General features: G+C 45.5%; 1 protein-coding gene across 1 annotated transcript in view; it reads left to right on the top strand.

Annotated features, from left to right (window-relative positions):
* The first annotated feature begins 3,176 nt into the window (after positions 1–3,176).
* RRP1B (ribosomal RNA processing 1B) overlaps positions 3,177–12,295 on the top strand; it is a 30,175-nt gene continuing 21,056 nt past the window's right edge. The window contains exons 1-7 of the mRNA XM_012002605.1: positions 3,177–3,284; positions 5,627–5,684; positions 7,172–7,257; positions 8,234–8,295; positions 8,635–8,764; positions 9,846–9,910; positions 10,499–10,680. Of these exons, the coding sequence (XP_011857995.1) occupies positions 3,177–3,284; positions 5,627–5,684; positions 7,172–7,257; positions 8,234–8,295; positions 8,635–8,764; positions 9,846–9,910; positions 10,499–10,680 (691 nt within the window). The remainder of the gene's footprint in view (positions 3,285–5,626; positions 5,685–7,171; positions 7,258–8,233; positions 8,296–8,634; positions 8,765–9,845; positions 9,911–10,498; positions 10,681–12,295) is intronic.

Here is a 12,295-nt window from a genome sequence, read left to right as displayed (position 1 = left end):
CAGTTGAGCTTCTGCACAAAGCTGTGCTTCACTTTCCCCCTTAAAACTAGCATGGCAGCCAGGCGTGGTAGTTCACGCCTGCAATCCCAGCACTTTGGGAGGCCGAGGCGGGTGGATCACAAGATGAAGAGACTGAGACCATCCTGGCCAACATGGCAAAACCCCATCTCTGCTAAAAACTACAAAACATAGCTGGGCGTGGTGGCAGGTCCCTGTAATCCCAGCTACTTGGGAGGCTGAGGCAGGAGAATCACTTGAACCCAGACGGCAGAGGTTACAGTGAGCCGAGGTTGCACCATTGCACTCCAGCCTGGGTGACAGAGTGAGACTGTCTCAAAAAAAAAAAAAAAAAAAAAAAATCCTTAATAGCATGAAATATCCAATCTGTTTAGTTTTTCTCATCATCTCAAATGTTTTTTATGACCAATCCAAATGAGGACCACCCGTTGCGTTTGGTTAATATGTCTGCCAAGATGCTCTTAAATTCTAACAGTTCTTACATCTTTTTTTTCTGTACAGTTTATTTGTTGGAGGACATAGGTCATATGCTTTGTAGAGTTTCACATATTTGGGGTTTGTTGACTGCATCCTGTTGTCTCACTTACCATGTTCCTCTGTCCCCTGTATTTCCTATAAACTAGTATTAATAGTTAAGATTTGACACAGTTGGGTTTTTGTTTTTTTGTTTTGTTTTGTTTTACTTTTGTAAGAATACTTCACAGGTTGGTGCAGCGTTCTTCCTGTTGGCACCACCTCTGGCATCTGATGAGTGATTGCCTGTGCATGTTAATGATCAGTCAGTGGGTTTGGGTGTTGATGGTCTGACACGTCCATTTTCAAGTTTCTTAATATTGTTTGTTTGTTTGTTTGTTTGTTTGTTCGTGAGACAGAGTTGCTCTGTTGCCCAGGGTGGAGTGCAGTGGCACGATTATAGCTTACTGCAGCCTCAAATTCCTGGGCTCAGGTCATCCTCCCACCTCAGCCACCTGAGTACTTGGGACTACAGGCACATGCCACCATGCCCTGCCGATTTTTTGGTTTTGTTGTGGGGGGGGGGGGGTGTGTGTGTATGTGTGTGTGTTTAAGACAGGGTCTTGCTCTGTTGCCCAACCGGAGTACAGTGTTGTAGAGACTGGGTTTTGCTGTGTTGCCCAGGCTGGTGTCAAACTCCTAAGCACAAGTGAGCCGCCACGCCTGGGTGATATCTTCTCATCTAATGTTGTAGCAGCCATTTATGATCCTTGCCCAAAGCCTTTAATTCACTGGAGATATATGTGGTCTTTGAACATGATTAAATATAAGTGCAGGTCACTGTGACCAAGAAAAAAAGTTATTGCAATCATGACCACAGTTGGCTCAGCTCTAGTGGGGTTTATCACTCATACCATACTTACATTAGCCATGTGAGGATCCCCAGGCGTGATTTGTTCATAACAAGAGGGCAAGAGAACCAGTTGGTACATCTTTCCAACTGCGAAAGGAAATATACTTTAATAAACTAGTTTTATGTTAGTTTCTGATATCTTGGTTTTACATGGAAAACTATTAGAATCAAAATGCAGGCCAGGCGTGGTGGCTCACACCAGTAATCCCAACTACTCTTGAGGCTGAGGCGGGAGAATCGCTTGACCCCGGGAGGCGGAGGTTGCAGTGAGCCTAGATTGTGCCACGGCACTCCAGCCTGGGCAACAGAGCAAGATTCTGTCCCAAAAAAAAAAAAAAGAATCGAAATGTACCATTATAAAATTGTTGATGGGAGAAAGACCCTTAGTAAAGTGGAAATCAATACCTATAAATTAAGGTAAAGGCACTCTGAATACACTAAATAAACCTTGGTCCATCAAAAAAGGTCTTTTTGTCACTTTTTTTTTTTTTTTTAAGAGACAAAGTCTCGCTCTGTCGCCCAGGCTGGAGAGCAGTGGCACAATCTTGGCTCACTGCAAGCTCCGCCTCCTGGGTTCACGCCATTCTCCTGCCTTAGCCTCTGGAGTAGCTAGGACTACAGGTGCCCGCCATCACGCCTGGCTAATATTTTTTTATTTTTAGTAGAGATGTGGTTTCACTGTGTTAGCCAGAATGGTCTCAATCTTCTGACCTCATGATCCGCCCGCCTCGGCCTCCCAAAGTGCTGGGATTACAGGCGTGAGCCACTGTGCCCGACCCTTTTTGTCACTTTTTAAGCATCTTTTGGAGTATTAAGATCACATTGATTCTAAATATTTGTTTGCATTCATCTAATTTATAGCACTTTGTTGCTCCAAAAGATTTCTCCTAGGATCTCCTAGTAAAATCCTCATAAAGACCATTTGTAACACACATCAAGACTTGAGGTTTCTGTTTGTGTTCTAATTTCATGGTCCATAGGCTTGGAAACTCCAAGAGTGTACACCTACCTTATCATTTTGTGATTCTTTATGTCAGTCAGCAAATACTTTATGACACCTGGGATCTACTCAGGAGATCTAAGGCTGAACGAGACTGGTCATTTAGTCATAGATCATGAAAGCAGAGGTAGATCCCTAAGTAACTAGAGTCAGAACAAAGCCAACCCTGGTGATGCTGCAGTAAATGATCACGATTACAGGGAGGGTGATTGGGAGGCAGCCACTTTTGACCTCATACTAGGATCCTTAAAAAGTCATTTTTGCAAAAATGTCCCAAAGTACTATCAGTGTCCCCAGGCCCTTTCCTAGGCCTTTGACTTTCAGATGTACTGTTCGGAGCTCCTGTGTCCTCAGCCTGGCTGGTTTTCTGTTCCTCGGAAGTGGGGCTGCCCGTTGCTGGGGCTTCATATGAGCAAATCCCCCGCATCTCTTGTAAGATTTGCAGTTTTACTTCACAAGACCAGCGAAAATGTCAGTGTGCAGGATGGCTGCACGTGGTGGGCAGGGAGGGCCTTGAGGGGGAGCTGTTTTCCTAAGTGGCCACTTTGTTCATGAATTTTGTGTTGTGATGACATTTGCTTCCTCACGCTGAGGCCAGGCCACCACTGCCACCCTACCCTGTAGCTGATAAAGCTGCAGGTACAATAGTAATTTATTTGTGTTTCTTTTATAATAATAAGGAAATGTTTGCTTCCATTTTTTAAAAAGACGTGCAAATGAAAGAGAATTAAAATGTATGTGGTACTTCACCACTTTCTAAACTTTAAGAAAGGAGATGCATAGACTCTTAAGATGTTTGTGCTGTTTTGCCTTCCAGGAGGTTTCAGTCAGGAAGAACTTCTAAAAATCTGGAAGGGGCTCTTCTACTGCATGTGGGTGCAGGATGAACCCCTTCTACAGGTAACGTGCGTTCCCTTTGTCATGCGCCCTGGTTCTTGCTGTGGCTGGATAAGAGACTTGAGCACTCACACTGTGCCAGTCCCCCGATACACTGACGCACACTGACGGTCATGCTTCAAGGAGTCATTTTCTTACCTCTTGTCCATATAGAAAGGGATGCAGTGTCAACACAGTTAGGTGAATTGTCTTTTCAAATAAAATGAAAGATGTGCATTCATTGTCAATTTACTATTTCTCTGTAAAATTTCATAGGTTCCATGCTAGGTTTTACGTTACTTAAAGTTTCTGTCTTCTGGTAAGTTTATTTTTTGTGGTCAAGGATGGCATGACAGGAGCACTAACTAGTGAAGACCCTGTGAACCCCAGGACAAGGCAGCCACTTCTCTGGGCTTCGGGTTCCACGGAGAGCAGGCGGTAGGCGCTCCGCAAAAGCCTCCCTGTTAAAGCCGAGTGTGCCTGCGCAGTCATCCAAACATGCAGCAGGCTCGGTCTCTCTCTGCAGGGCCTGCTGAGCCCACCACCAAAGCCAACACTAAAGAAGTGACTTTCACTTTTTAAAAGCTTTGTTCTGACCCATGAACGTAGATCGGATCTGCCTCTGTAGAGGTAGAGGAAGCTTGTCCACCCACGGGCCACATGCGGCCCAGGATGGCTTTGAATGCAGCCCCACACAAATTCGTAAACTTTCTTAGGACCTTGTGAGATTTTTTTTTTTAAGCTCATCACTATCATTAGTGTTAGTGTGTTCTGTGTGTGGCCCAAGACAGTTCTTCCAGTGTGGCTCAGGGGAGGCAAAAGACTGGACACCCCTGAGGTAGAAGAACCAGCCTTGAGGAGAAGTGCTTGCAGGTCTCTGATGCAGATGACAAGTCCTCAGGGTGAGATTTTACTTTTCTGGGTTTTAACGTGCAGCCTTGCCATTTCTCCCATGCTGCGTAATAACTTGTTTTAATTTATTTTTATTTTACTGAACATATTTTGAGTAGGAGCAGGGCAAAATATTTCTATATTACATTCAAAAGTAACAACCAACAGCTTTAGTGGAGGAAGAAAACCAACGGACAGGAGCCTCATTCTCCCACAAAGGAAAACAGACCGGGTGCCGTGTGAGTGAGAGCGACGAGGAGTGTGCTTTTCTCACGAAACCTCAGGAACAGGGGGCATCTCCCCAGAGTGAGCCTGCTGCACCTCAGCAGGGCATGCGTTTCCAGGGACCCCTTCACCCAGGACAGAGCCCAGAAGGCTGGGTTTACCTTCACATTCCACCTTGTCTCTGACCAGGCCGGGGAAGGCCTTTCCCGTGGTGTGCAGTGAGCATCCCAGCATCTAACCTCTGTGGGGTCTGCCCTGCTGTCTTTGTGTTTCACAGGATTTCTGGGATTATGGTGAAGTGGTTTTTTTGTTTGTTTTTGTTTTTGTTTTTGTTTTTTTGACAGTCTCACTCTGTTGCCCAGGCTGACGTGCAGTGGTGCAATCATGGCTCACTACAGCCCCAGCCTCCCTATTGCTCAGCTGATCCTCCTGCCTCAGCCACCCGAGTAGCTGGGACTACAGGTGCACGCCTCCATGCCTGGCTAATTTTTGTATTTTTTTGTAGAGACTGGATCTCATTGTGTTGCCTAGGCTGGCATTGAACTCCTGGACTCGAGCGATCCGCCTGCCTTGGCCTGCCAAAGTGCTCGGGCTCCCATTACAGGCATGAGCTGCCATGCCCAGCTTAGATGTGGGTTTTTTGGTTGTTGTTGTTTTGAGACAGAGTCTCGCTCTGTGGCCCAGGCTGGAGTGCAATGGCGCGATCTTGGCTCACTGTCTACCTCCGAGTTCAAGCAATTCTGTCCCAGCCTCCCGAGTAGCTGGAACTAGAGGCACACGCCAGCACGCCTGGCTAATTTTTGAAGTTTTAGTAGAGCTGTGGAGGTGCCATCTTGGTCAGGCTGGTCTTGAACTCCTGACCTCAGGTGATCCACCTGCCTTGGCCTCCCAAAGTACTGGGATCACAGGCGTGAGCCACCGCACATGGCCAGATATAGTTATAAAGCCAAGAACTGACAACTAAATTATTTCATTTCTAGTTCATTTGAACTGATAACTAGAGATGCTTTTTTAAACATGTAGCTTAACACAGTTCTTGCAGACATACCAAGTTAGCATGACAGTCCATCAGCACTGGAAATCACACATTTGATAAAATTCAGATATTCGGATACATACTTCTTAGTGGAAGTGACACGAGGCACAGCCTTCCCGCCAGCAGAAGTGGGAGAAGGAAGCAGGCCGCGGCACGAGCATCTCATGTTGGCCCAGGATAACCCCCATTTTTCTCCCCAACCCCGCCTCTGCAGGAAGAGCTCGCCAACACCATCGCACAGCTAGTCCACGCTGTTAACAACTCAGCAGCTCGTGAGTCCTGTTATTTCTTCTCCTTCCTTCCAAGTTTTCCGACTGCTAGTTTAATGGGAACCTTGTGCCGGTATTATGTAGATGTCAGTGGACAAGCCGTTCCTGTTTTTAAAAGCTGTGATAAACTTAGTCATTGACTTGGTGAGAGGGCGAAGTGTCTTGGGGAGAATCGATTTGACATCTCAGAGATTTCAGAAAATGCTTCTAGAAATAACAATCCTCCAGAATCTTCAAATTCTGAGTTACTTTAACTTGCAGCCTGGAGAGCCAGATGCAGGGTCCATGGTGACCTCTGGATGCCAGGTTCATCTTCCCCAACAACAGAGCCGTCTCTGGTAATAAATAAATACACAGAAGACACCACTCCTGGTGTCTCAACCAAAGAGAAAAGAAATGAGTTAGGGTGCTTCTGTGTCAGGCATTGATTGCTTACAAAGGAAGAAAAAGGCAGCAGACTTTGTTTGTTCTGCTTAACGCTCTTCGGAAAACCATCCTAATGATTTCAACAACCCCTAGTGGTGCTCTGAATATTAACTGACTCACATTGAACAAAATTCTACATATGATGTATAATAGATTTGCACAGATGAAAAAAGAATTATGCAAAAAGAAATAAAACCAAAAACTCAACAAAAATTGTTTTTGAATAAAAAAGTGCCAGTTTTGTGGGTCAGAAGAGAAAAATTGAGTGCTTTGTGCTGTAGCTCACCCAGACGACACCTCTCATCAGACAAAAATATGAGTTTCTATATGGATTACATAAGTGTCAGAATTAATGGTTTTGGACTGATTGTTAGGTACCAATGCAGTTGGAAGAGTCACTAGAAGTAGAACAAGGAATCTTTTTATTTTGAAAGGAACGTGGCTTTGCAGTGGATAAAGGAAAAATGTTCCAGAGAACATTCAAATCTAACATTACAAGGTTGCCAGCCCTTCCTATTATTCTGTTTTTATTTAAATGCAAAAGATCAAGGCCAGGCACGGTGGCTCATGCCTGTAATCCCAGCACTTTGGGAGGCCGAGGTGGATGGATCACCTGAGGTCAGGAGTTTGAGACCAGGCTGGCCAACATGGTTAAACCCCGTCTTTACTAAAAATACGAAGATTAGCCAGGTGTGGTGGTGCTCACCTGTAATCCCAGCTACTCGGGAGGCTGAGGCAGGAGAATCACTTGAACACAGGAGGCAGAAGTTGCAGTGAGCTGAGATCTCGCCATTGCACTCCAGCCTGGGCCACAGAGTGGGACCCTGTCTCAAAAATTAAAAAATGAAAAAGTAAAAGATCTATACAGTCCAAGTGATGTTTAAAAATAAATGTAAAAGAAATGATTGAGTATTTTTAATTATCAAACATTTTCTAGCTGCCCAAGAATTACTGAGAAAAGTGAATAATAAATAATGCTAGTTTTTTCCTCTTCATTATTTTCTTGCTATATGTTAATATGTTGATGTGGAAGCCAAGTATTTAGAGCCTTTTGTTCACTGCAGAACACCTGTTCATTCAGACCTTTTGGCAAACCATGAATCGAGAATGGAAAGGAATAGACAGGCTGCGCCTGGACAAATACTATATGGTAAGATCTGCCACAGTTACTTCAAAAACTCCGAGGAAGGGCCGGGCGCGGTGGCTCAAGCCTGTAATCCCAGCACTTTGGGAGGCCGAGACGGGCAGATCACAAGGTCAGGAGATCGAGACCATCCTGGCTAACATGGTGAAACCTCGTCTCTACTAAAAAATACAAAAAACTAGCCGGGCGAAGTGGCGGACGCCTGTAGTCCCAGCTACTCGGGAGGCTGAGGCAGGAGAATGGCTTGAACCCGGGAGGCGGAGCTTGCAGTGAGCTGAGATCCGGCCACTGCACTCCAGCCTGGGCGACAGAGCAAGACTCCGTCTCAAAAGAAAAAAAAAAAACTCTGGGGAAGAAAAGAATGTCCTTTATCTTAAAAGCAATGGAAAGGTTTATGTGTGAAGGAAAACACGCCACAGGCTTAGTGTGAAGGAAGAATTTGAATGTGTCCTGGAAAGCTTCTCTGTTTTAGCTTTTGCAGCTCTTAAGGATGAGTTTGGGGAGCGTTAGTGAATATGTTGGGTATTTTTTGAGATAGAGTCTCTCTCGCTCTGTTCCCCAGGCTGGAGTGCAGTGGCGCGATCTCAGCTCACTGCGACCTCCACCTCCTGGGTTCTGGTGATTCTCATGCCTCGGCCTCCTGAGTAGCTGGGACTACAGACGCCCACCACCACACCCGGCTAATTTTTCTATTTTTAGTAGAGTTGAGGGTTTGCCATGTTGGCCAGGATGGTCTTGAACTCCTGGCCTCAAATGATCTGCCCACCTAAGCCTCCCAAAATGCTGGGGTTACAGGCGTGAGCCACTGCTCCTGGCTCTGAATATGTTTTTTGATCTAGAAGTTAAATATGAGTGTTGTGAATATTTTTTTACTTTTGGGAACCAGGCCATACCAATTTCATTGGTCCCCTCATTCTGCTGAGCTGATAAATATTTCTTACCTTTCCTTTTTTTTTTTTTTACAAAACTTGCCTAACTTTAGCTGATTCGTCTGGTCCTGAGGCAGTCCTTTGAAGTCTTGAAGCGAAACGGCTGGGAAGAAAGGTCAGTAAACTATTCGAGTTAGCATCTGGTAGCCTTAAAACTTAAAAGGTAGTAGAGTGTCTGTCAAGTTTTCTGAACTTGTAGAAAACCATGAGAAGCTCGATGCATTGTTACCTACAGAGAATTAAAATCCAGTAGAAGGCATAAAATAGTTAAGTATATATGACAATTAACATTTTATACTGATTTAAGTGATTGCTTTTTTCCTTGTAAAATGATTTCAGTCTTGCATTGATTGCTGTGCTATGTAGGTACCAGACCGAGTATTTTTGTTTCTCTCTGGGAAGTGAGAAGTGTTGGCGTACTGTCGTTAACAGAAGCATGTGTTTGGTTCTTTAGCCGAATCAAGGTTTTCTTGGATGTCCTGATGAAGGAGATCCTGTGTCCTGAGAGTCAGTCTCCCAATGGGGTGAGATTCCACTTCATTGATATTTACCTGGATGAACTCTCCAAAGTTGGGGGGAAGGAGGTAAGCAGCTGCCGGCAGGCTGCCCGTGGGGTGCGAGGGCCACCAGTGTTTGCAGTAGTTGCCAGTGAATTGCTGTGGGGTGGCACTTCGCATGACCAGCGACTGTAGCAGTGTGAATTGCTTCAGTCCTGTCTGGGAATGTGTCCTAAGCAGCTGGTGGGGCGGGATTCGTGCACTGAGGATGTACATGACAGTCTTACCTGTAAAATAGAATTGAAAGCAAGCTACAGACTCCAATGAAGAACTCACTAACACAGGGGAGTGCTCAGGATCTAGGGAGCGTATAAAGCCGTAGGAAAAGCTATGCGAATGGTAGACGTTTTTAAGGTATATACTCATAAAGAAACAAAAGGCTGGAAAGGAAACATACATTTTTTAGTATGCAGATGATTCTCTGGATGTGGGAATACGCACAGATTTTGCTTTTCTTTCACAGATGTTTTGCAGGGAACAGGTATTTTTTTTTAGTTAAAAGAAAATATGTTATATTCAAAACAATAATTCTTTTGTCTCACACGTGGAGGCACTGTCCCTGTGACCCCTCTTGTAGAGGAAGTGTACGTATGTCCTATATCAGGTTTGTCCAGCCCGCCGCCTGAGAGCTGCATGGGGCCCAGCGCAGCTTTGAATGTGGCCCAACACAAATTCATAAACTTTCTTAAAATATTATGAGATTTTTTTCTTTTTTTTTTTTCCATTTTATTTTATTTTTAGCTCATCAGCTATTGTTAGTGTTTGTGTATTTTATGTGTGGCCCAGGACAGTTCTTCCAGCGTGGCTCGGGGAAGTCACAGGATTGGGCACCCTTGTTCTGTATGTTGGGCGGATAGGATCGTGCATGTTGGGCTGGGTGCCTTTCTCCAGCTACTGCACTGAGATACCAAGTAGCTGGAGGGCGGCCTCGATCTTCAGCCTGGCTCCCGGCTTCTGTGACGTTCCCTAGGGGCGCCTTGGGGCTGTGTGAGACAGGCATTGCTTGGTCTAACTCTACCTTTGTCAAAGATGTGAATGGTCCCTTTTTCAAGGACATGTCAAGAAGGGCAAGGCTGTTTCTCAATTTTTCCCTTTTTCTAAATTACAGCTTTTAGCAGATCAGAATCTCAAGTTTATCGATCCATTCTGCAAGATCGCTGCGAAGACTAAGGAGTAAGTGATCCCCATGTTGGTTCCCACTGCTCCGTGGCACTTGGTCCCCACTGCTCCGTGGCACTTAGTCCCCACTGCTCCGTGGCACTTAGTCCCCACTGCTCCGTGGCACTTGGTCCCCACTGCTCCGTGGCACTTGGTCCGCGCTGCTCCGTGGCACTTGGTCCGCGCTGCTCCGTGGCACTTGGTCCCCGCTGCTCCGTGGCACTTGGTCCCCACTGCTCCGGGCACTTGCTCATGGGGAGTTGCTTGCCGTCATGCATCCTGGCGCCGGGTACCCAGGACAGTGCTTCACAGCAGAGAGCAGCTGGAGAAGGCGGCCGAAGCTTTGAGCAGTGATTTGGCTCTTCTAGCTTCAGTATTTGACTCACTCATTCCAGGAATGCCCTCCCACGCCCAAAGATCTGACTGCTGGGCGTCCCATGCCTGTCGGGTGGCACTTAGGCAGTTCCTCGCAGATGCTTGCTGGCCCGTAGGGGCCACTCCAGACCACAGCCATGTGTGCAGGGCTTCCCTCTGCGCTCCTGAAGCCAGAAGGCCAGGCCGTTCGTTCTAATCTCATGCTCTCCGCTGTGCTTCTACCCTCAGCCACACCCTGGTGCAGACCATAGCTCGGGGCGTCTTCGAAGCTATCGTAGATCAGTCTCCTTTTGTGCCTGAGGAGACGATGGAGGAACAGAAGACAAAAGTGGGCGATGGTGACCTCTCTGCTGAGGAGATACCTGAAAATGAGGTGTCCATGAGAAGAGCTGTCAGTAAAAAGAAGACAGGTAGGAGGATGTTCTTGGTCAGTCTAGCTTTCTTTCTGGTAAAATCCTCTCAGACAAACAGTTCTTAATATATTTGTTGGCATCTTACTGAATGCAACCTAGAGTTGATGACTCTGCCTCAGCCCTTCCCAAGAGAAGCAGCAGAGGTGGGTTCATTGTGCCTGGAGGGTGCCTAGCGGGGCTATAGGGAGACCTGAGACCTGTCCCATGTGGCATACGCACATTTCTGTACCTCCCAGGATCTCAGGACTCTCCTCAAGGATTTTACATTGTCACTGCTAGTGCTTTCTGGTGCTTTTTGTTTGCTTTGTTGTTTTGTTTGACGTATTTCAACACCTTAGCGTGGCCTCATTCCTACGGGTTACTCGAGGGACGTATGCTTGTTTCTGTGGCTGTCCTTTCTCAGCTCACGACTTCCTTCAAGGTTCTTTTTCTTGGGATGTTTACATGCCCACTGTGGACTGGCATCGTTCTTACTACTGTTTTGTGTCTGCAGACTTAAGGTAGAATATGCTTTTGAAGTTGCAGACCCGTCCAAACTCTCAGTGCTTTATCTGAATGCACAAAATGAGGGGAATGGTTAGGTCACAGTTTACCTGCTTTTGAAGTGTTATATAACCATTTGAAAGCAAAGTTCCTAAAAACTAAGGACCAAAGGAATATTAATATACATATATATGTATTTTTTAAAGCGCAGCACCAACTTTATGGAGAAGGAGCCTGATTTGTTGTTTGGGTTTTCTTTAATTATTATGGCTATATAATAGTTGTGCATCAGATTTGTTTTTAAACGTTTATTTTTGTGCTTTTATTTTTTTTTTCACAAAAGGTTATTTTATTTATTTTGATAATTTAGGGGGAACAGGTGGTTTGGGTTACATGGATAAGTTCTTTAGTGGTGATTTCTGAGATTTTGGTACACCCGTCACCCGAGCAGTGTACACTGTACCCAATGTGTAGTCTTTTATCCCTCACCCGCCTCCCACCCTTTCCCCTGGGTCCCCAAAGCTCATTGTATCATTCTTCAGCCTTTGTATCCTCATAGCTTAGCTCCCACTTTTAAGTGAGAACATAAAATGTTCTGGTTTTCCATTCCTGAGTTACTTCACTTAGAATAATGGTCTCCAACTCTATCCAGGTTGCTGTGGATACCATTATTTCATTCCTTTTTATGGCTGAGTAGTATTCCACGGTATATATACCACATTTTCTTTATCCACTCACTGATCAATGGACACTCAGGCTGGTTCCATGTTTTCACAGCTGTGGATTGTGCTGCTATAAACATGCGTGTGCAAGTGTCTTTTTCATATAGTGACTTCTTTTCCTCTGGGTAGATACCTGGCAGTGGGATTGCTGGATCAATGATAGATTTACCTTTAGTTCTTTAAGGAATCTCCATACTGTTTTCCATAGTGGCTGTACTAGTTTGCATTCCCACCAGCAGTGTAAAAGTCTTCCCTTTTCACCACATCTGTGCCAACATCTTTTTTTTTTTTTTTTTTTTTTTTGAGACTGAGTTTTGCTTCTTGTTGCCCAGGCTGGAGTGCAGTGGTGCCATCTCAGCTCACTGCAACCTCCACCTCCCAGGTTCAAGCGATTCTCCTGCCTCAGC

The sequence above is a fragment of the Mandrillus leucophaeus genome, unplaced genomic scaffold (genome assembly GCF_000951045.1).
Source record: "Mandrillus leucophaeus isolate KB7577 unplaced genomic scaffold, Mleu.le_1.0 Scaffold69, whole genome shotgun sequence".
NCBI classification, from domain to species: Eukaryota; Metazoa; Chordata; class Mammalia; order Primates; family Cercopithecidae; genus Mandrillus; species Mandrillus leucophaeus.
The sequence above is the reverse complement of the archived record's forward strand: the minus strand, read 5'-3'. Positions and strand labels throughout refer to the sequence as shown.